Source organism: Aspergillus ibericus (genome assembly GCF_003184845.1).
Source record: "Aspergillus ibericus CBS 121593 unplaced genomic scaffold BO80scaffold_14, whole genome shotgun sequence".
Classification (NCBI taxonomy): Eukaryota; Fungi; Ascomycota; class Eurotiomycetes; order Eurotiales; family Aspergillaceae; genus Aspergillus; species Aspergillus ibericus.
In genome coordinates this window covers 401809-424668 of record NW_020292112.1, presented here as the reverse complement: position 1 = coordinate 424668, position 22860 = coordinate 401809, and the positions used below count along the sequence as shown (strand labels likewise).

Here is a 22860-nt window from a genome sequence, read left to right as displayed (position 1 = left end):
AAATATGATTCAGGAGACGGAAACGTCCGCCAGTAGCGTCATGCGTAGGTCAACCCATAAAACATAAAATATAAATACGTGGCGTGGTTCTCCTTCCCAGGCCGACTGACCGATGGCACGGACTCCTTTCAACCCAGCCTCGACACGCAACCGGTCAGGAAAATGCGGCAGACTCTCCAACAGCTTGATCTAGACGGTCGGCAGGGCCACGATGCCATCTTCGAGGCTTCCTATCTGGAGGATATCCCCACCGCTTTGGCCGAATGGGGAGCATCTCGCATCCTTCTGGTCGTGAGCACGACCCTCGACACGACGACATCCCTAATTAAAGACTTGGAGGCTCGCCTGTCGCATTGCTCGCTACAGAAGAAAACGGGCGTGGGCAGCCACTCCCCATACCGGGATATCATCGACATTGCACACACCGTCCAGAATCATGACATCCAGGCCGTCGTCTCCATCGGATCAGGATCGTATTCCGACGCGTGCAAGATCGCTGTCATGCTCAGTGCCACGCTACCCGCTGGCTTCGGGGAGGACGATATGGAGGCCCTGATCGATCAGGCCCACGGCCTCGCTGGCCCCGACGGGATCCACGCACCCACCACCAAGCTGATCTGCGTGCCAACCAGTCTCAGTGCCGGTGAGTGGAACATGTTTGCCAGTGCCACGAATTCCCACGGGAAAAAGCAGCACTTCGTACACCGCGAGGGATCGCCCTCATTGATCTTGATGGATCCCCGAGTCGCCAGTACCATGCCATCTCACCTGTGGCTGGCCTCAGGGGTACGTGCTGTGGATCACTTTGTGGAGACGCTGTGCAATCCCCAGTGCCACGAGGAAGCAGCCGCACATGTCAAGAAAGGACTCCCGGTCTTGCTCCGGGGCCTGAAGGATTACCATATGGGCCGGGAAGAGCATAACGAGGAAGAATTGCTGAAAGGAATCTCCGAGTGCCAGCGAGGCTCCCGAGATGCCCTCATCCCGTTCATCAAATGGAAGATCACCATGGGGCCGAGCCATGCGATCGGCCATCAACTTGTGAGTGAAGGGTTGACCATCACCGTTTTGGCGACGAGGGATTGTGTTGACCACCGTTTCTTTACCAACAGGGAAGTGTCGCTGGTGTGCAGCATGGTAAGTGAAGCCCGTCATCTTCAAGTGGTATGATTGAGAGATCCGCTGACCACTCTACGTCTAGGCGTGACGGTAATTTCTCCCCCGACAACCCAGCCTCAGCAATTACTGTGGTCATACCCAGACTAACCGACCTTGTAGAGCTGTATCATCCTACCGGCCACGCTGCGAGTCACCCAGCCTCGGACCCAAGCTGCCCAGGATGTGATTCTTGGCATCTTCAACGAGGTGCTCGGATTCCAGGAAACAACAGCCGCTGACGCCATGCTACGATTTGTCCAGCTATTGGGTCTGCCATCGCGACTGTCCGAGGTTAACGTGACCAGTGACGAACAGTTGCACAAGATCGCTGACATGGCTATGACTGACGTCTTGGCCAAGCACACGGGCCTTATTCCAGACAAAGATGGTGTTCTTCGGATTCTTGAACTGGCACGGTGAGGTAGTATTCTTTGGCCGGTCCCTGCATTGTAGCGACGGTATTGACCAGAAGGATTGAGTCTTTCTTCCACATTGTGACCTCGTTCCGTTCATGAGTTGGCTCCTGCTCGTTTATTTATTTCCTGGCCGTGGCTCCTCGTTTTCCTCCGGGTTATCCTTGACGAGTGTTGCTGTTGAGACACTGGCCATTCAATAGGAATCATAAATTGTCCGAAATGTAGAATCCGTGTAACTATCTGACCGTCTGACGGTGTCAGTGGACGCGCGTCAAGAAAGAGCTCAAGGAAAGGAAGAGTGTTCCGCACTGACGTCATGGGTCGCTGAGCCCGACCCCCCCGCTAGATAGATATAACAAGCCTCGAGCTGGAGGAGCAGATGGGATCTGCACAGAGACACCAACTTTCTGCTACCCGCTTTTCCTTCAGTCACAGTAGTGCCTCTAGGTACGTATCCAGTAGCCAGACCAACAAAGCGGGGATCGTTACTGAGCCGTCCGCTGTCCGCCAGTTGTCTCCATTGAAACCAACTGTTATCCGTTCATCACCGAGAAACAGCCGAAAATGCCCTCTTCTCAAGACTCGGGAGTGACTGGCGCCGCCAAATTCGTCACTTCGACTCTGGGCAACACGGTCGGTGGGGTCTCTCGCACCGTCGGCGGGGTGACGGGGGCCGCCGGGCGAGGCGTCGGCGACACCATTACGGGGGCGACGGGAAGTGCAGGCAAGCCCGTCGGGGATGCGCTGGGCAGCGTGGGGACCGGAGTGGAGGACGGAGCTCGGAGGATTGCACGGGGAATCGAGGATGCGGGCCAGTGGAAATGAACGAGGAGTGAACAAGGAGGAGTTGATTGTTGTTGACGACATTGGATTATGGATACTGTTCGGTCGGCAGGCGGTGTACCACGTGCTGCGTTCTTGTCTTCTGTCGTGTAATGCCTTCTTACTTATGCTTTAATGGACTTTGAATGCACATATCATACTTCCTACCAGAGTAAACTTGATTACAGAGTAAGAGTATCTCAGGAGGCAGGCATTGTCCCAATGCAGGTGTTGCATCCAAGGCCGCAGCCTTTGAGACATACTATGCAGCATGCATAAATCTTACACAAAGGAAGAAAATGCCACTTAATGTGTTTGGCTGGGGGGTGTCTGGAATCCAGGGAATCCGGAGCGCCCTTTCATGCCTTTCCTCTTCTGCAGGTGCGGAGTACTAGAAATATATTATGCTAGTAATATCTCAACCACGCACATTGGCCTGAGGACACCCCATGCCTGATCAATGGCGATATGCCACTTTACGACTTTTAAAATGGATCCGGACATTGAGACTACCCTGGCTGTACCGTTACAGCCACCTTGATGCCACCTAGATGGTCCCAAAGGATGCGGAGGCGGAGCGCAGTCACGTGCTGTTGTGTACATAAAAGTGACCTGCCTGTAAGGCGCGGTCGAGGTGCTTAATTATTGAACATAGTCCGATGCAAAGTCGGTCCACGGCCCAGATAGTTCGTAAGAGGTAAGATGAAGGGCCCCACCGTCTGCTTCCGATTGATAAGCAACCCACTGGCCCGTAGTTAACTATCTATCTAGTCAGCACGACGTCAGCCACCCTCTCAGCCCGAGTCAACCGCAGTTCACCTTCGGCAGGTGCTATGAATAGTGAAAGAGAAATGGGACGGAGGATCTACTCCGTACCGGAACAAAACAGAGGAGAGAGCGCTTAGCTAAGCTGAAGAGGAGGAGAAAAAGCGGCTGAGTCAGGCCCGGACCAGATGGAGGGCTGTGAGTGGTCCGAGGGATCCGCGGGCGGGTTGCCTCGAAGCGGAATCCGCGAATGGAAGCGCATCGCCGCCAGTAAGCCGGCCGCTCCCGGCACAGGCGGACTGCGAAAGCTCGCCTCCCATCCAGCCTTGCCAGCCATTCTGCATCTCTCATTCTCTTCCCCTCCGCATTCCGCCTCCTGGCAAACTCGCGGCTGTGGTCTGACTGCCCCTCCGACGTCCGCGTCCAACTGGCCCGCCCTTGATCGTTTCGACCCTTTCAGAGGCTAGTTTGCTTGTCTTCTGCCCTCGTCGAATTCTCCCTCTCTCCGATCGCCGCGATCACGCCCGTCATATACACTTCCTTCACTCCCTCCCCGTTCGCCGGATTCGGATAACAACTTCATCGGAGCGGACGAGTACTCCCGAGATCTCGATTGCTCACCCATATCAACCCTTTCGTTCAGCATCAATCGATCGTGCGGCCGGCTTCACTGCCCCGAAGGCCTGCGTGGCCGCCTCGCGCAGGGTCCCTCCGTCCCAGCCGGTCCGATGGTTGCCATCTATTGCTGAGGATACTCGGGGAATACATTGCTCATGGATACCATTCACGGAAAAGGGGAGGAGGACCTGAGTCGTGCCTCAGACGAGGTTCCCCCGATCCCCTCTCAGGATGCGAAGTCGACGAAGCGCGCGCGATGGGCGACGAAGCGGATGACCGCCGCCGGTGGCCTCCGGAAGAGAGTGTCCATCTTGGAACGCGGCCACCGGCGAGGCGCCCAAGACTCCCAGACTAATGCTGCAGCAGGGGCGCCAGAGGGCGAGAACACGGAATCTTCATCGCGGAAAGTCTACTTCAATCTTCCCATACCTGATAGCGAGCGGGACGAGGAAGGCAATCTCAAAGCCGTCTACCCCCGCAATAAGATTCGCACCTCCATCTACACGCCGTTGACATTCGTCCCGAAGAACCTCTGGTTGCAGTTCCACAATATCGCAAACCTTTACTTCCTGTTCGTCATCATCCTGCAGTGCTTTTCGATCTTCGGAGATGCCGACCCGGGCCTGAGTGCCGTCCCACTGATCATTATCGTCGCCGTCACTGCAATCAAGGATGCCATTGAGGATTGGAGGCGAACAGTCTCCGATAACGAACTCAACAACTCCCCAGTCTACCGTCTTACCGAATGGCATAATGTCAACGTCACTGCCGACAATGTGTCTACCTGGCGAAAGTTCAAAAAGGCCTGTACGCGTGCCACCATCTACACGTACCGTGGCATGAAGAAACTCTGGCAGCGCAAGCCCGCCGACAAAGACGTAGCGGGAGACGTCGAGATGGCGGATTCCCGGCCGTCAGTCGAACCATCCTCCCCGATCGAGATGACAACCGTGTCACCGAACCTTGATGCCCGTGCTTCTGGAGATTGGCCAGATCCTACCGATGGCCATCTGCAATCTGAGCGCGGCGGCAACCCCTCCTGGGCGCGAGCGAAGGGCAGCATCCTTAATCCGACCACGTCCGCCTCAGGGAAGGCTCGTTTCAAACGCCAGCACTGGAAAGATGTCAACGTCGGGGACTTTGTGCGGCTGTACAATGGCGATCAGATCCCAGCTGACATGGTCATCCTGTCAACGTCTGATCCGGACGGCGCCTGCTATGTGGAAACCAAGAATCTGGACGGCGAGACAAATCTAAAGGTCCGCCATGCCCTCAATTGCGGCCGGGCAGTGAGAAACGCCCGGGACTGTGAGAGAGCGGAGTTTACGATCGAGAGCCCTCCTCCTCATGCGAATCTGTACTCGTTCAGTGGTGCCATTTACTGGGACCAACAGGACGATTCTCAGGCACCGCCCCAAGAACGAGTGGAGCCCGTCACCATCAACAACATTCTTCTCCGTGGCTGTAGCCTTCAGAATACGGAATGGGCATTGGGTGTGGTCTTATTCACGGGCTCGGAATCCAAGATTATGCTGAACCAGGGCATTACCCCGACCAAGCGACCGCAAATGGCGCGCAACATGAATTGGAACGTTCTTTACAACTTTGCCATCCTCTTCATCATGTGTTTGATTTCGGGTTTCATTAATGGCTTCGCCTGGGGGCTCAAGGATGCTTCTCTGGCTTTCTTTGAATACGGTTCTTATGGTGGGTCGCCCGCCGTAGAAGGTGTCGTTGCCTTTTGGGTGGGTGTGGTCCTGTTTCAGAACTTGGTCCCCATTGCCCTGTACATCTCCTTGGAAATCGTGCGATGGATCCAAGCGCTCTTCATCTTCTTCGACCAGTACATGTACTATGAGCGGTTGGAGATGTCTTGCGTCCCCAAGGCTTGGAACATCTCAGATGACATTGGGCAAATCGAGTACATTTTCTCGGACAAGACGGGCACACTGACGCAAAATGTGATGGAGTTCAAGAAATGCACCGTCAACGGGGTCGCTTATGGTGAGGCCTACACGGAAGCCCAACTGGGAATGCAGAGACGGCAGGGCTTAGTGAATGTGGAGGAGGAAGCTGCCAGGGCCCGCCAACACATTAGCGACAGCCGGGTGGAAATGTTGAAGCAATTGCGTCAGCTACATGATAACCCGTACCTCATTGATGACAACCTTACTTTTGTTTCGCCTCAATACGCCGCAGATCTTGGCGGTGCATCAGGCGATGCTCAGAGGCAGGCGACGGAAAGCTTCATGACCGCGCTGGCCTTGTGTCATACGGTGGTCTCGGAACGTACCCCAGGCGACCCTCCGCAGATTGAGTTCAAGGCCCAGTCCCCCGATGAGGCCGCTCTGGTGGCTACTGCTCGAGACTGTGGATTCACGGCGTTGGGTCGCTCCGGCGATAGCTTAACCGTTAATATCATGGGCGAAGAACGCAGTTACCGGATTTTGAATATCTTGGAATTCAACTCGACGCGTAAGAGAATGAGTGTGATTGTCCAAATGCCGGATGGAACGATTCGCCTGCTGTGCAAGGGTGCCGATACGGTCATTAACTCTCGCCTGGCCCCCGGTCAACAACGGGAGCTCCGGAATACCACCGCGCAGCATCTTGAAACATTCGCCCAAGAAGGTCTCCGAGTGCTCTGTATTGCCGAACGGGTTCTTGACGAGGACTACTACCGTCAGTGGAGTCTCAAGCATGACGTGGCTGCCGCTGCCATCGTGGATCGTGAAGAGAAGCTGGAGGAGGTCGCCAGTGCTATTGAACGGGACTTGTTTCTTTTGGGTGGCACTGCCATTGAAGATCGGTTACAGGATGGTGTACCAGACACTATCTCCTTACTGGCTGAGGCTGGTATCAAGCTTTGGGTTTTGACTGGTGACAAGGTCGAAACTGCCATCAACATTGGCTACTCCTGCAACCTTCTCAACAATGACATGGATATCATGATAATGAGTGCACCGGATGCCGACATGGCCGCGAAAGAATTGGACAGCAAGCTAGAAATGTTTGGGATTACGGGCTCGGATGAGGAATTGACTGCTGCACGCCAGGACCACTCACCGCCCCCGCCAACGCATGCCCTCGTTCTCGACGGGGACTGCCTCCGATTGATGTTGGATGATGCCTTGAGGCAGAAGTTCCTGTTGCTGTGCCGGAAATGTAAGTCCGTCCTCTGTTGCCGTGTCAGCCCGGCCCAAAAGGCCGCGGTTGTTGACATGGTGAGGACCGGTTTGAACGTGATGGCTTTGTCGATTGGAGACGGCGCCAACGATGTCGCCATGATTCAAAAAGCAGATGTCGGGGTGGGCATTGCTGGAGAAGAAGGTCGCCAGGCAGTCATGTCGGCCGATTACGCCATCGGCCAGTTCCGTTTCCTACAGCGTCTGATTCTCGTGCATGGACGGTGGGCGTACCGGCGGCTCGGCGAGACCACCGCCAATTTCTTCTATAAGGTCAGTCTATACCCCGGCTGGTGATGGCGGGTGTGGAAGTAGACCACACGGGATGGATTAGCTTGGGGATGTTGATGCTGACTTTGGTCTCAGAACTTGGTCTGGACGTTTGCGCTGTTTTGGTATTCTATCTATGACAACTTCGACGGCTCCTACCTTTTCGAGTACACATATATTACCCTGGTGAACGTCGCCTTCACCTCCCTGCCTGTAATCTTTATGGGAATCTTCGATCAGGATGTCGACGATAGGGTGTCCCTGGCAGTACCACAGCTCTACATGCGAGGCATTGAGCGTAAGGAGTGGACGCAGTTCAAATTCTGGTGAGTTACATCGCTGCTTGCAGGCACTGAGTCTGGTGTCGTGGGACTAGAACGAGGCTGACGACTGTCACCAGGATCTACATGCTGGACGGCTTTTACCAATCCATCATCTGTTTCTTCATGCCATATGAGCTGTACTCTGCGGCCAATTTCCAAACCGAAAACGGACTCGGCATCGATGACCGGTACCGCATGGGTGTCCTCGTCGCTACTTGTGCGGTGGTTGCGAGCAACACCTACGTGATGATGAACATGTATCGATGGGATTGGCTGACCACCTTGATCAACGCGATTAGCTCACTGTTGATCTTCTTCTGGACCGGTATTTACTCGTCCTTTGAATCTTCCGCGACCTTCTATGGGGCTGCCCGGCAGGTCTATGGCGCCCTGTCGTTCTGGGTGGTCCTGTTTTTGACCGTGGTGATGTGTCTCGTCCCCCGATTCGTCATCAAGTGCATCCAGAAGGTCTACTTCCCGCTGGACGTGGACATTGTCCGAGAACAAGTGATTCTGGGCCAGTTTGACTATCTGAAGAAGTACGAAGCCTATGTGCCTCCCGACGTCGCCAAGCTCGCACCTTCGTCCGACAGCGAAGCCTCGACTACGCCCTCGGCCCGCAGCCATACCCCGCAGACTAATTTCACGCGCGATTATCCCGTCAACCAGGGAATTGACCGCACGGCGGATTCCACTCCCGTTGCACCTCTCGTCGATGCCCAGGGCGCTCCAACGGATCTAGGTAGCAATGTCACCAGTGCGAACAACAGTGTTGCCTTTGGGCTTCAGCGACGCTCGTCCTCAGAGAGTACCAGTCGAGAACCATCCGCTTTCTCGAGTCAACTCCTGACGGTCGAATCAGCGAACATGGAGCCACAGATGCCTCACAGTCCGCTCAAGAGCCGGAGTGATCCCCCGACATACCCTGTATAGATCAGTTGCTTTCCTGCTTTTCCAGCGGCCCTTCCGATTTGTTAATATCTCCACCTTATTTCCGTTGCGATTTGACCAAAAGCTCTTGAGCAGCCGTGCTTTCTTATATTTCTTCTCACACCCTTACCATGTTACCCGCCCTTTATTTTCCCTTGTGATTACCCTCTTTATTCCCCCGGAGTTGACGGGTGTCATTTGCAGTTTCCCTTGGTATTTCCAACCGCACGGTGCAGATTTCTTTGATTTTCGGGCTCTTCGAGCCCACTGCTCGGACCGCATCTTTTATCCCAGCGTGTGTGCCCGTGGGCATCGCTGGCCTTCTTCCTGTTTCTTCTCTATAATGTCTGAATCCGCTCACGAACGTGAATACGTCGTTTGTTTGCCCTGTTTATACCACCCTTGAATATATACACACCTGCCGTGTTGTAATATAGACCGCTATTTAGTGAATTACATGACTCGTCTTCTGGCCTCTACTCAACAATAGTGAATAATAGAATAGTTTGCATTAATACCTGCCCTAGTCTGCTCATACCAGAATGGGACTCCATTTCATACACACATCAAAGATCCATAACATTAGACAACATAAACCCTACTCAACTCACTCACCACCTCCACTACATATCCCCTAAGAAAACATCTCAAACCCCCTCCCCACCCCCCTTCTCCCCACCTTCCACCCTCTCCTCCCTCCCCCCATTCCCCACCAACCTCGCCGCCACATCCCCCGTAAAACACTCATCCACCGGCGCCGAAAACAACGCCGTGACCACCGACAACCCCCCAAACGCAATACTGGCCAGAAAAACCGTCCGAAAGGACAGCGAGTACGCCGTCTTAACTGCTTCCGCGACCGCCGCGAGAATAGTGGTAGTCATGCCGGGAACGGCGTCGTAGGCGGTGGTGGTGCCGACGGAGACGGCGTCGAGGAGATCGGTTAGGGAGGTGGAGGGCAGGCCGGCGTTCGTGGCTGCGGTGGAGATGGTATTGGGGAGGGTGGTGGCGATGCGGGCGTCGAGGATGGCGATGTAGATTGCCGCTGTTGGGGGGATTTGTTAGATTGTTTCGTTTTGGGTATGGGTGGAAGATTGGGTATAGCGGGGGAATGTGATGGGAGGGGTTGACTTACTGGCAATGGTACCGGCGACTTGTTTGGCGGAGCCGAGGAATCCGCTGGCGAGACCGATGTCTTCGGGTTTGCAGTAGAGGGGACACATGATGATGGTGATGAGTTCGAGGTAGCCGACCCAGAAGCCGCCGATGGCGGTGAACTGGTGGAGGTTAGAATGGATGCGTGGGAGAGGGGAGGGAGGAGGAGAGGGCTGACAGCAATGCCATAGGACTGGCGGTGTTGGTTGACGGCGGCCAGGGCGCCTGAGAATGCGGTGATCATGATGGTCGTGACGATGAGTTGGTACTTGGTGTAGCCGATGGGCTTCATCAGTAGACCGGCGGCGACTTCCCCGACCAGGACACCGGCACCGGTGGAGATCTGTTGGGCTGTTAGAGGAGTGGATAGGGGGATGTTGTCTGAGAGACACTCACCGAGAGCCAGCCGGCCTTGACGGTGTTGGTGGTGAACAGGGCGGAGATGGCAGTCGGCCATAGTAGACTAGGGTTTCGTGAGTCAATAATAGGGCGGCTGGGGAGTGATCCTACCTCATGGAAAAGTAGACCATGTTGCCAACCAGAGCCGAGCACACCGCTCCGGCGTACCCGCGGTTTCGGAGTAGAGACATGGGCAGAAGCGGCTGTTCAAGGGGGACGAAGGTTTCTAGGGAGATCCGAGTCAGTTTGCAGGCTGGGGAGGGACACACGTTGCTGGGCTGACGTACCATAGAGGGCAAAGGCGACCAAGCAGACGAATCCGATGACCAGGACGGCGACGACGTGTGCCGAGTGCCAGGCATACGAAGAGCCGCCCCATGCTGAGGGGATAGGGTTAGTCTCGAGGCAGAAGGAGTGGACGTCCAGGCTTACAGAGACCGAGCAGCACCAGAATCAGTCCGCTGGCATACAAAATAAAGCCGAAGTAGTCGAACTTCTTGAGACCGGCGATGCGACTCTCGTTTCCGCGTTTGGCATCCCATCCGGGAGGGAAGTAGAACAGTGCCAGCAGAATGACGGACAGGCCGCAGGTGATGATGTTCAGATAGTAGGTCCAGCGCCAGGATCGAGCCGTGTTAGCGATGAACAGGTCGGCGATCACGGCTCCGAACGCGGAGAAAGGCAGGGTGGTGATGAAGATACAGGCGTTCACAGCCGGACGCGCCTGATTAGGGACCAGCTCAGCGATCACAAAGCTGAAGGTTAACTGCACGGCAGCAGCCAGGCCACAGAGCACACTGCCCCCGATGACCGTGGGAACAGTCTTGGCTGTCGCACAGACAATGGCACCGATGAGACCGAGCACTTGGCCTCCAATGAGGATATACCGGCGCCCAAACAGGTCTCCCAAGCGACCCACCAGCAGGAGGCCGACCTAGAGCATGGTCGTTAGCATGGGCCATGGAAAGGGGGATGTCTCTCGCCTCGTCCTGGCACGAGTGCTCTTACCCCGGAAATCAGCGTGAAGACGGTCGAGATCAAGGTATAGCTAGGGTCCGGCCCTACAGGCAGAAACAGGTTGTTAATGATGATTCGATAGTCCCAGCTGGGCGAAGTGGGTGACGCAGCAGCCATGGGGATGGATCAACATACCCAAGTCGGCATTGATCGCACTCAAGCTGTTCACCTGCTCGACCGTCAGCGGGGCTGCCCACATAGAAGCAGGGCGAGAGAGACCGACCGGCAAGACATAACCCAGGTACAGACTGATGGCCATCAAGCACACGGCTATAAGCGAGCCGATAAAATTCTTACTGCAGTAGTACCCTGCCGGGAATTCATCTAGGTCGACAGGGGTGGCCTTTAGCTCCGCGGCCTGCTTGTAGTCGGTCATTCTGCCTCGAAAAGGTTCTGGGAGGAGTGGGTATGTCGGGTGAGGCGGAGAGAGAAAAGTACAGGGGAATGAAAGGAAAGAAAGAAAGACAAAAGGGTAAAAGATAGGTGTGGGCAGGGTATCAGGCGCTGAAGAAGCAGCAGCACGAAGCGCCGGGCCGATGGCGGAAATGAAGCCATGACGAATCGAATGATGATGGAGAGGACTAGGCCTCTCTATTGGTCTCTGCCAAGGCGCATGGATATTAAAGCATCAGGCGACTTGGACGCGGACTGGGAGACCGATCATTAGGGCTCATCACGATCCCTGCCTAGATGGCGGCTAGCCGGCCTAGATCGCGTAAACGATAGACAATAACAGAATATCATACTATCACCGAATAAAGACTTTAGCTGGAACCTATACCCAGAAAATGGAGTTCATCCAATCCAACCAAAGCACCCTAGCTAAAAGAACCAAGCACTACTGCTAGCGTCGCCGTGTCAGTGCCAATGATATTAATTGCTCGATAGCAGGTGGAGCATAGGAAATATTACCGATACTACCAATATAGGTATCCTTTGTCCGACGCCCTGCGGCCGAGATCATTCTGGCAGACTCGCACAGGATGGATTCACAATCCCTGACCATCATCATCTGCGAGACTGGACCCCTGGCTAGTGGCCACAACCCCATCCGCCTATCCACCCATCCAGTGCATCCACCCATTCGTCCAGCGTCCATGCATCTGCCATCTCTGCCCACCACCACGCTCGAGATCCCCACCAAATATCGATTCTCCCCGGAAGCCACTTGGAATGCCATTGCTTTCATCCCTGGACCTTGCATGCCGGACCAGACGGGCAGCCTCCAATGGAAGTGGTGTGGAAAGAAGCATTCCCTCCCGACAACACAGTCAACTTGAGGGCATCGCGGGTACCGTCGATCATTGCATGTAACACGGTTCTCCTGGTCATCGCGACCGGTGGATTGCTGGTCCGTCTGTTTGTGAGAATCCGATATCTCACGGGCCTCAGTCTCGACGATCTACTATGTGCCATCAGCTGGGTATGCTCCCTAGCCCTGGTAGTCTCGCAATCTCCCCCATACTGACGCACGAGTGCCCTGTCCAGGTCTTTACCTTTGTCCTGTGTTTTGTGTGTATCTGGAGTAAGCCGCCTCGGGACACACATCTGGCGCCTTTATAATGTTGACGAGTCCTCTCCCGCAGTGACCCGATATGGCTATGGAAGGCACATTGAGACGGTGCCCGACATGGAGACCCGTGAGATGTTCCTCAAGGTAAGAAGCTCTCCTGAAATGACGATTGAGTCATGCCATTTGCTGACAACCCACTGTTTTCCAGCTGGATTTCGTCAGTATGATCGCCTACCTTCTTGCCCTCGGCTTCATTAAAGCCTCCTTCTGCCTCCTTTACCTGCAGATCTTCCCCGGGAAAGGGTTCCGTATCGCTTGTTGGAGTCTATTGGCGCTTGTTGTGGGTGAAACCATCGAAGAGACTTTCGTCGTGATCTTTCAGTGCTCGCCCATCCACAAAGCATGGGACGCCGGCGGTATGGTCCAGGGCAAATGCCTATCTCTCACGGCCTTCTACTACATCTCTTTTGGGATCCGTCTGGCTACCGACCTGGCGCTTTTTGCCCTTCCAATCCCTAAACTGGTGCGGTTGAACATGACGATGGGTAAACGAGCCGGGCTGGTGATGATGTTCGGTCTGGGTGTCTTGTATGCCAGCCCCCTCCCCTCCTTGCTCGATCAAACCAGGACCGCCATAACAGTGCATGTTAGGATCTCCCTGACGAGTATTATCCGTGCGACCTACATCAGCAACTTTTCCGATGATCACACTTGTATGTCATCCCTTGCTCTGATCGGGTTGTAGAGGTAGTAGCTAACGCATCTGCACCTTCGTATAGGGACGCTAGTCAACACGCTCAACTGGTCCAGTGTAGAAGTCGCCGTCGCTATCTTTGTCGCCTGCATTCCCTCCTTCAAATCGCTTATCACCTTCCGCTTCCCAGAACTGCAACGGCTGCTCGGGTTTTCCAGCAAGAGCGACTCCACTGGCCGGTCGAGGATATACGGCACGTCGACTCGTCGGACCAACAATGGGCGCTCCATCATGGGGCATCATAGTATCAAGCTGAATGCCATAAATACTGTGACAGCACAGAGCCAAGTGGATGTCGAAGCGAGTCGCAACGGCTCGGAAGAGCGCATCATCCCTACCAACTCCGGCATCCACGTCACCACCGACGTGAGCGTGAATGAGAGTGATTGACGAGTTGGTCCTGCCTTTTTTCCTATGTCCATAGCCAACGTTCCCTACTTCCCTATCGACTATGATTCAATATATATCTTGTCCGCCCTGCCTGATGCGATGTCTATGCTTGCAAAATCCCCGATTCAGCTCACGCACATACCCAGCGGTGTTAGATCTCCAGGGGCCGAGTATGTAGATCCTGTGTAGGATCGAGCCTAGGCCATGAATTTAGCTCGCAGCCCTAGTTGACGTTAGGGAGACACGCTAAAGCTTAGGGTATATCAAGTGGGTCCGGGTGAGCGGTCGGGGGGTTGCTATTACCCGTTCCGCACTATCGGTCTCAGACATGGCTGCCAACCAGGTTGAAGGCTCGAGATTAAATAACGGACAATATCCGTAAGAAATGAAAAGCCCGTGAGTAGCCTTTCCGTCAAGTTGCGTGAGCATCTGGTCCTCGGTAGGAAAGGGGATACGTGAAATGGCTATCTCGTAAGGTGGAAAGAGTCGCCTATAGGTAGTCCTCATCACTTCCCATCCCTGGCTGGCTCGTGAAGCGAAAGCTGTGATGTCCTCCTACTGTGTAGCTGTTATTCTCAAGACCAATCTTTTGTCCTCTTATTTGATATCGATTGTCGTTTTATCTTTGCCATCGGGTTTAGAGATCTGAAGCAATTTCGGACAGCTCTTTGACCGGCCCTTGGATTTCACACCAGGGAATCCAGGAATGGTGACTTCAATTCGGCCAAAGATCCACGGCAGGAGTCGGAAGGAAGCGCGCGATCTGAGTGGCTGAACTTCGAAGCCCCTTCGCACTTGTAAAAAGGCGCCTTGGCCCTTGGCCCTTGTTATATTAAATTAATCGACTTATCAAAGACTTCCCCGCCTGTCACGTCAGGAAGTTGGCCGATGGGAGCTGAGGTGTGCCGGAGAGAGAACGTGGTAATTGCCCCCCTAGGCCCTCAGACTGCCTTTCTCCTCTGATTCGAGGGTCAGTTATAGTTCTGTCTGCTACCTTCCATTAGATTCGTTATGTAGCGTTAGCTCCAGACCTGCAGTGACCTGCAAGGAAGAATCCCTGGAAGCTCTGGTCCGGCTTCGAAGCTCAAAAGTAACGGCGTCGGACATCGTCCGAGATCTGGTGCCGCGGAGGCACAAGCCGATTACTGTCCCCACGACCATGGTCTGATGTCAATCGGCCGATTGTAGCTACTCCGCACTAGCAAGAGAAGCCATCTAGGGAGTCCGCTGGGGTTTGTACTACCTCCTCCCTTAATACCTGCAGCATTGCGTGGTGTTCTCTCGTCAACACTCAATCTGACCCCTGACACCCAGAAGCAGACTCATTATGCCGCAATCACCACCGTCTCTTGGCCACCATGCCATTGTGTTTGGCTGCTCCGGCATCAACGGCTGGGCCCTCGTCAACCAACTGTTGTCTGACTACCCCGCCCCCGGAACCTTCTCCAAAGTCACCGCCGTTGCGAACCGTGCGTTCACGCCCGATGAGGCCCAGTGGCCAACGGACGATCGTCTCCAGATCGTCTCCGGCGTGGACCTCTTGGTGAGCGATGACGCAGTGCTGGGGAAGACCCTGGCGGAGAAGATCCCCTCTGCCGAGACGATCAGCCATGTTTACTATGCGGGTGAGGGCGTCGATCGCTGTTCATTCCCTGTCACGGCTTCTGGTCGGTGTGCTAACCGTGCTCAACATCAGCATATCGCGCCAGCGATGTCCCCGCAGATGAATGCCGTCTGAACAAGGAGATGCTTCGTGCTGCCGTTCAGACACTGGAGACGCTCTCGTCCAAGCTGTCGTTCGTCACGCTCATCACAGGCACCAAGGCAAGTAACCATAGGCCGTATGTCAAAGGCGAGCACCTATTATATTAACGAACAGGATCCATCAGGCTTACGGGGTCTACTTACTCGACAAATTCCCTTTCCGGGATCAGGTTCCCTTGAAAGAAGACCTCCCTCGCGTGCCCGCAGAATATGCTCAGGACCTGTTCTACTACCATGAAGTCGATCTTCTACAGGAGCTATCCACCGGGAAGCGCTGGTCATGGTGTGAAGTCCGTCCGGACGTGATAGTATGCCCCCACGCTGGCGTGCGTCTTGTCACTGCAGAACTTGCACTAACTCGTCCCCAGGTCGGAGTTGCCCCATTCGGCAATGCCAACTGCATGGCTCAAACCATGGGCATCTATCTCAGCCTCTACCGGGAGCTTGAAGGAGAGGGCGCGCGGGTCCCCTTTCCCGGCAACGAGACCACCTGGCGGTTACTATCCACTGACTCGAATCAGGACATTATCGCGCGGTTTTGTATCCATGCCTCGATGCAGCCGCGGGAGAAGGTTCATACTCGCGCGTTCAATATTGCGGATAGTGCCAGGCCCGTGTCGTGGTCGGAGCGGTGGCCGGCCCTAGCGGCGTATTTCGGCCTGGAAGGTGTTGGACCGAACGAGGCCAGTCTACACCCGACGGTGTATATGGATCAAAATTGGGAGAGACTCCAGGCACTGTGTCGGGATCGGGGCTTGAAAGAGGACGTCATCTACCGCAGCATGCACAACACGGGGGCTCGGATGGGCAGTCTGCGGTTGATGGACTTTGATCGACCATTTGACTTGACTCGGGCGCGGGCGTTGGGATTTGAGGAAGAAATGGATACAGCCATGTCGTGGCATACGGCCTTTGAACGGGTACGAAAGGCGAAGATTATGCTCTAGGGGGCTCCGAAGTTATTATGGGGTTCTGCAGGAAGGCATGCGGATTTGGTGACCAAGTAATTCAGATTCGAACAAATGATATCAGGCTTTTTCAGCCCGGGCAGGGAATAGTATGTCCATACTCGTATTCCTCTGAGATGGTGATGATGGTAATGAGGAGAAGGAGGAAGGAGGAAGGAGGAAGGAGGGAGGAGGATGCGTAGGAGGAGAGGGATCAGGTGACTGGCCTGGCCCAGGCGAAGTGAATCCTGGCCGCCCGTAACGCCTCACCCAGGGCCTGAGACGTAGTCTTCCTACCCCGGCAAGACGAGACGCTGAGCCGGGTGCAAGGGCAGCAGTCTACGACTGGGGGAACTACAGGTTCATGCTCACGATGTTGACAGAGTACAATAGGCTCCCGCTCCGAGATAAAAGACGATCTATAGACTGACTAAATGCTTGCCAGTTACATCGCTTTGACCGCTGGTCGCCTCTCAATCGTCATCCACATATCTCGCCAGAAACCAACGCCTCCCTTGATCACGAATCGGGCGGAGGGCTTGTCCGGGACAATATGGAGCTTGTAGTGGCGGAAGAGCTGCGAGATGAATTAGTCGGATATCAGACAGATCACCAGCTGCTGGGATGGAGGAAACGAGACACAAGCTTACCTGCAACGGTCCCTTGAAGAGCTCCATCATGGCAATATCCTTTCCCAAGCACACCCGGGTCCCGTATCCGAAGGTGAACATATACTTATTGAACACTTTGGCCCGCTCCGGAGCGAGCCATCGTTCAGGGTGGAACTCGCTCGCATCGTCACCGAAGACCCTCGGGTCCCGCTGAACAATCCACGGATTGGCGGAGATTTCAGTTCCCGCGGGCGCGAACTGGCCGTACAGTTCGATGCCGGGTTCCGATACATACCTAGGGAAAATGTTTGGGGCAGGCGGGTTGAGGCGCAAGGTCTCGCGCACACACGCAACATAGTAGGGCAGGTGATCCACGATCTCGTCGTACTGGGGCATGGTGCTGATCAGGCCCTTCTGGGCAGCATCGTCGATTTCTGCGATCATCCGTTCATACACCTCGGGGTGTGTCAGGAGGTTATGCACCAGGGCCTGGAAGACTGTGCCTGTGGTATCCGCCCCCGCCAGCAGGACAAGCAGAACCTCCGCACGAATATACTCCATATCCAGGGGCTTGCCCTCCTCGGTTCGGGCCTCCAGGAAGGTTTGTAGCAGATCGACGCGGCCGATATCCTTTTTCTGTTCGAGGTCACGCAACCGTTGGTCGATGAGTCGGTCGCGGAAGCGCATCAGAACGCCAATGCCCGAGTCGTCTTCGGGAGTCGCCACCAGGTACTTCTTCATGAAAGTCGTCTTCATCCAGCTGGTGAAGGGGTGAAGGCGCGCCAGGAATCCAAACGCCGGCAGTCCATCGTGGAACCCCTGAACCAGACCGCCAACATCCTGTCCCTGCTCGACAAATCCGAAGGGTGCGCCAAACCCAACCTCGCTAATAATATCGTATGCCATATAACTGCGATGACGAAATTCGTTAGTACAGCCTGTGAGGTGATCTCCGGCCGGGGCCACTTACACAGCCCACCATGAGAAGTCGAATGTGGCGCCCGTACGGGCGTACCTCTCGTCGACTTTCTGCAGCCAATGGTCAATGTGGGCATCCAGCAATGGCTCCATCCTCTTGACGCTGGTGAAGCTGTACTGCATGGACATTAGCCGAGTGGTTGCTGAGGGGGCTGTGAGGGCGAGCATACGGGGCCCGCGACGTGCTTTCGAAACGCCGCATGCGTCTTATGTGAGCGCATGTTGAACAAGGACTCGGTTTCGCCAAAGGATCCGGTAATGTAGTGGCCCGTTTTGTCTGCATTGCGGTGGTAGATATCCGGGAGCTTCTGGGGATCGCTGACAAGCAGGAGCGTGGGCGTGATCCGTACTACGGGGCCTGCATATGACGGAGTCAAGCTTTAGACATGTCATCATGTTTCAGCCTCAAGACCGAACGGTGCTGCATACCATATTTTTGTGTGAGTTTGTAGACCGTCTGTAATTCGGTCGATCGCACGTTATGCCATGCGATCCAGAGCCGGGTCACCCCACCCCAGAATGGTCCCGGGAATTTGGACAATGGATGGAAAAAGTGGTAATAGACAATCTGGCGCACGAATTGGAGGATGACATAGGCCAGCAGACCCAGAATCACGTTGGTCACGGTGACCTTGGCCAGAAGGTCTGCGCCGATGCCCATTGTTGCGATTGACGAACAAGCAGGCGACTAGTCGACGGAATGGAGAGAGGCCCGGAGCTCTTAAGCATGCTCATCTTCCCCAAGCGGCCTTCTGTCTTAGATCCGTCCAAAGCTCAACACCGCCATCTTGTTGCCCTGTCTCCTGACATGAGCGTGGCTAGACAGCGAATCAGACGACTTCGAAAGCTGGTCCCGGTGGACAGCGTGCGCCGTCTGGTATTTTCCCGGGACTCCATCCGAGGAGAACAAGAGCTAGACTATCATACCTACTGCATTGGTGTGAGTGAACGGTGGATGAATGTCGATCCAACCAAGCCGGAGCCATTGGCAAGCGATGGGCAGCCCGTCCGTGATGGAGAATGCTGGTGCGGGGCGAGAAAGTGGTTGGCTTTGCTGAACCGGAAAAAAGCTGGACGAGGGTTTAGGGCCCCAACGGCTCCCAAGCCTCCCAGGCTCCTAGTGTCTGGAATGGAGGGGTTGCCTGGACACTATGTGGACTGTCCGGACTCCGGACACCATTGGTCGCAATTAAGCTCTCGGTGGCAGTTGTCACTTGTCAGAGACTGTTACAGACTGCTACTTAAGCCGTTCATGGCCGGCCGATGTCATCATGTCATGAGTCCAGACCGTCATGGCAGGTTGAAAAATTGAAAGAACCATCTCTCCGCCCCGGTTTCGTGATGTCCCCCCGCAGGCTGGCTGTCCTAGGTATTATCTACTCCCCGATCAGACATCGGGAGCAAGCATAATGAGGATGATAGCCGAGATTCCGCCTCCTGCTATCTGCTCGACTGGTTTGACGTACTTTTGTGTCCTTCAATCTTGGAGAAATTGCGGTCCACCGTGAAGGAGTCGGCCGGGCGCCGGATCCGCCGCGGGCAGCCCCTAGCAGGCCCTAACGCAGACTAACTCTCGCACCGGCCCTCGTATGGGCCGCGATCGGCACCGTCCATAACCCTCGCCTACACTGAACTGGCAGATTGCAGGCAAATGCAAAGACCAAGAGCAAGTACGACGGACGGCGTCCTCCGTGGGAAATTAAACCCGCCAGATAGCGACTGGTTCGTTGCCTTGGGTCAATTCTTAGCGACATACGGAGTACACTATCGACTCTTTCCGGGTGTACCGGGGGGTTGGCGGAAGGGAAATTAACTCGCCGAGAAAGGACAACAAAGCGGTTGTCGATGCCAGCATTGTGTGAGAATTTGATCAGTGGTGTATAGGATCGACCTTTTATGGCTATAATGCGGACATTATTGTCCATCCTCCATCGAGCGTCTACCTACCCCGTATTCCAGCCGGTTTACCGTTTCAACTTTCAGGTGATGGCAGCGACGCAGCGACAATGGGTTGGGCGCACGGCCCAAATCCACTTGATTGAAGTTTGAACCGCCCTAGTTTCTTCCAGTCTCCAAATACGGCCCATCCGTGACTCCCCATAAGTCGGTGCATACGCATGCCGAAAGGTCTCCTCGAAATCAGGAAAATTCTTTCAATCTGATCTATTGACCAAAGTACTTGCCTCCGAGCACCAGGGCGTCCAATGAACAATTGCTCTTGACTACCCGGGAAGAATACGAGCGACCAGGATCTGATCCTGCACGCATTGGCTACGCCTGTAGTCCGGGCCTCGGAGTAGACTATTCGCCGTCTAGGAGATTCTAGACTTGGCCACTCAGCAGTGGGTCGGTGTCGCGCTCAGGACTCGTCCCTAGTTCTTACCCTAACCCGGTTGGAGGAAAGCCCACAACATGAACTCGCCCTGCTCAGACACCGGTCGTTTACTGAGCGAATAGCGTCGGAACATACTTCCACCTTGTCCTGGCCACCCCGATGGCTGACCGGTAATAACTGTAGCAGTGGTGGTGGTTGTTAAAATCCGGGTTGGCCAGGTCATGGCCATGTTTATGGGTTGGTGCCGTCTCACTGTTGCAGCGTCTGATGATAACGTGGTGGTCAGCCATGCCATGTTAACAGGACGTCATACCCCATGTTGATTGTCGCGATCCCCTCCGGATATATGACCCGTCATTGACGATCGCTCCCGGGTGCTATTCTTGTCGACGGTGGCCAATGACAGACTAAAACACGTACGTACCTGGGGCGAGTGCGACAGGCTTCCCAGCGGCACCTCGGGCCAATCGTGGAGCGATAGGTTCGCCGACGTATTTTCTGTATCAGATTCGAGAAGCGGAGACCAATGCAGATGACCACCACCCAGGATGTGGGCTACAAAATGCCACCACTCCGTGCATTCCGAGGGCCCAAATATTCGTCGGCAGAGGTCTTGCTTTTTCTCCTTTTCTTCCAAAATCGCTAGCTGAATCTTGATGCGCCTGAGGATTTCCCCCTCGGTTTCCCTTTTAGGGAAACGCCACTGGTCATCAGTACCTCCAACATGGGAGGGATGCTGGGCTGCCAGGGGCACTCGATGCAGCAAGGATCGCGATGGCGCATGTGCAAGATCGCCTCCCGCTTAAATCGCAACCTAATCGTCGACTCACAAATCTGGAGCAGCCCCCTCAAAAGTGTGTGTATGTACATGCATGGGAGATCGCATGAAATGCCCAGCAGCTGATATATAAGACCTTGTGAAATCCCAAACCACCCATCATCTCCTTGCGCCTTGCCCATAGTTGTCCGTTTGGACCGTAAAGATGGCGGAATCAAAGGGTCCAATAATAGCTGGTGTTGCCATCAGTTTTGCGATCCTGAGCTTTGTGGTCATCTGTTTGCGGCTGTTTGCTCGGATCTATGTCTTGAAGCGAATGGGCTTGGATGACTGTAAGTATATGCGCACCCGCTTTCTGTTCAGTGTGTGACTGACCAATTCCGGAAGATCTGATTATTGGCGCCTGCGTAAGCAAAGTGGTTTCAGATTCATCTGACACAGCTGACCCTCATCCAGCTTCTTTCATGGGCGTTTACATCTGTCACTATAGTCGGCAAGGCCCACTCAACTCCCTGCATCGGAGGTGGCACTAACAATGAGCAGCCGTCAAGCATGGCATGGGGAAACACTTGGATGATGTGAACCCAGATGGTTTGATAACATATGCTTTCGTACGTGGCCCTAACTAAGTCTTCATTGGACGGGTGCTGATGCTTTACATCAGGTCGTCTGGCTGAGCTCGATGTTTTATTTAGCCTGTCTGGGCTTCATCAAGACCTCGGTCTGCTGGTTTTACACCCGACTGGGAGATAAGCAGCTCACGCGCTTGTCTCTCATTATGATGTGTGTGGTGGCCTGCCAGGCAACCTCCTTCGTCCTGACTGCTGCCTTCCAGTGCCATCCCATTGCTCGGGCCTGGAATACTAGCATTCCCGGTCACTGCGTGACGATCAATGTCTTCTACCTCGCCAATGCGGCGTTGAACATTGTCACTGATCTGATCACCTACTCCCTCCCGATCCGGGTCATCTTGAACCTGCACATGCCGGCAAAACAGAAGCTGGCCCTCGGCGGCATCCTTTGCCTAGGTTTATTGTACGTGAATCCCATGTCCTCCACTCCGCATGTCATCTTTCTCACAGCTCCTTTCCAGCGCATGCATCTCTTCCATCATCCGAATCACCTACATCCCCGCAATGCTGACCTCATCCGACTCCACCTTCGCCATCAGCGGTGCCATGTACTGGTCGGCAATCGAAATCAACGTCGGCATCCTGGCCTCCTCCATCCCCTCCTTCAAGGCCATTGCCTCCCGTTTCCTCCCCCGGTTGATTGGCGAATACAGCTCGAACAAGGGTTACAGTGGATGGTCGAGCGACAACGGAGCGAAGCGGTATGCATCGGGCTTCTCCCGGGTCCGCGAACATGTGTTCGGCATGAGTGTGCTGGAGACCCGAGGAGAGGCGGAAACGGTGACGGGCACCCAGATCGAGCGAAACACCAGCGAGGAGCGGATCATTGTTCCCGCGGGAAAGATTTACGCTCATACGGAAATCGAGACGAACGTCGAAGTCAGTCCGGATTATATCCGAGCCGCGCATTCTTTTGATCACCCTCGCTCAGTCGCGACGGTGAATTCCTCTTGAAGCACTTGAATGATTCTATACCCGGCATCTTCTTTCTCTTCCGCTTGCCATTCCCTCTCTCCCCTTTATTTTTCCTCGGTATATACGTTTCTGTGACTCTATATTCCCTCCTTCTCTTCATATTTTCCCTTTCTTTGTACCAACTC

General features: G+C 54.7%; 8 protein-coding genes across 8 annotated transcripts; 6 read left to right on the top strand and 2 right to left on the bottom strand.

The window, feature by feature from the left end:
* The first annotated feature begins 119 nt into the window (after positions 1-119).
* On the top strand, positions 120-1783 carry BO80DRAFT_424099 (iron-containing alcohol dehydrogenase). The gene is made up of 4 exons (XM_025719193.1): positions 120-1041; positions 1113-1137; positions 1202-1209; positions 1279-1783. The coding sequence occupies exons 1-4, from the start codon at positions 163-165 to the stop codon at positions 1576-1578; spliced, it is 1212 nt and encodes a 403-aa protein (XP_025576510.1). The 5' UTR covers positions 120-162; the 3' UTR covers positions 1579-1783.
* A 188-nt stretch (positions 1784-1971) lies between these two features.
* BO80DRAFT_424098 (uncharacterized protein) lies at positions 1972-2548 on the top strand. Its single transcript, XM_025719192.1, has 2 exons — positions 1972-2021; positions 2086-2548. The coding sequence occupies exon 2, from the start codon at positions 2139-2141 to the stop codon at positions 2397-2399; it is 261 nt and encodes an 86-aa protein (XP_025576509.1). The 5' UTR covers positions 1972-2021; positions 2086-2138; the 3' UTR covers positions 2400-2548.
* A 1175-nt stretch (positions 2549-3723) lies between these two features.
* Positions 3724-8561, top strand: BO80DRAFT_41635 (phospholipid-translocating P-type ATPase domain-containing protein). Its single transcript, XM_025718180.1, has 3 exons — positions 3724-7237; positions 7331-7560; positions 7635-8561. The coding sequence occupies exons 1-3, from the start codon at positions 3935-3937 to the stop codon at positions 8488-8490; spliced, it is 4389 nt and encodes a 1462-aa protein (XP_025576508.1). The 5' UTR covers positions 3724-3934; the 3' UTR covers positions 8491-8561.
* A 573-nt stretch (positions 8562-9134) lies between these two features.
* Positions 9135-11484, bottom strand: BO80DRAFT_404442 (trichothecene efflux pump; the record flags this gene model as incomplete). The annotated part of the gene is made up of 10 exons (XM_025717683.1): positions 11282-11484; positions 11194-11227; positions 11050-11102; positions 10474-10975; positions 10329-10421; positions 10153-10267; positions 10039-10105; positions 9821-9985; positions 9623-9764; positions 9135-9532 (listed from the first exon to the last, which is right to left on the bottom strand). Exons 1-10 carry the CDS (start codon positions 11432-11434, stop codon positions 9135-9137), a joined length of 1722 nt encoding a protein of 573 aa, XP_025576507.1. The 5' UTR covers positions 11435-11484.
* Positions 11485-12286: 802 nt separating this feature from the next.
* BO80DRAFT_472839 (uncharacterized protein) lies at positions 12287-13854 on the top strand (the record flags this gene model as incomplete). Its single annotated transcript, XM_025723152.1, has 6 exons — positions 12287-12481; positions 12547-12583; positions 12645-12715; positions 12780-13159; positions 13223-13284; positions 13351-13854. The coding sequence occupies 6 exons, from the start codon at positions 12287-12289 to the stop codon at positions 13713-13715; spliced, it is 1110 nt and encodes a 369-aa protein (XP_025576506.1). The 3' UTR covers positions 13716-13854.
* Positions 13855-14632: 778 nt separating this feature from the next.
* On the top strand, positions 14633-16649 carry BO80DRAFT_41567 (SDR family oxidoreductase). The gene is made up of 4 exons (XM_025718148.1): positions 14633-15340; positions 15412-15539; positions 15605-15787; positions 15848-16649. Exons 1-4 carry the CDS (start codon positions 15043-15045, stop codon positions 16424-16426), a joined length of 1188 nt encoding a protein of 395 aa, XP_025576505.1. The 5' UTR covers positions 14633-15042; the 3' UTR covers positions 16427-16649.
* A 222-nt stretch (positions 16650-16871) lies between these two features.
* On the bottom strand, positions 16872-18676 carry BO80DRAFT_352688 (cytochrome P450; the record flags this gene model as incomplete). Its single annotated transcript, XM_025715632.1, has 5 exons — positions 16872-17003; positions 17077-17947; positions 18008-18132; positions 18186-18373; positions 18445-18676. 5 exons carry the CDS (start codon positions 18674-18676, stop codon positions 16872-16874), a joined length of 1548 nt encoding a protein of 515 aa, XP_025576504.1.
* Positions 18677-21333: 2657 nt separating this feature from the next.
* BO80DRAFT_454316 (putative integral membrane protein Pth11-like) lies at positions 21334-22714 on the top strand (the record flags this gene model as incomplete). Its single annotated transcript, XM_025722065.1, has 6 exons — positions 21334-21460; positions 21516-21535; positions 21585-21621; positions 21672-21739; positions 21793-22163; positions 22222-22714. 6 exons carry the CDS (start codon positions 21334-21336, stop codon positions 22712-22714), a joined length of 1116 nt encoding a protein of 371 aa, XP_025576503.1.
* Positions 22715-22860: the final 146 nt, after the last annotated feature.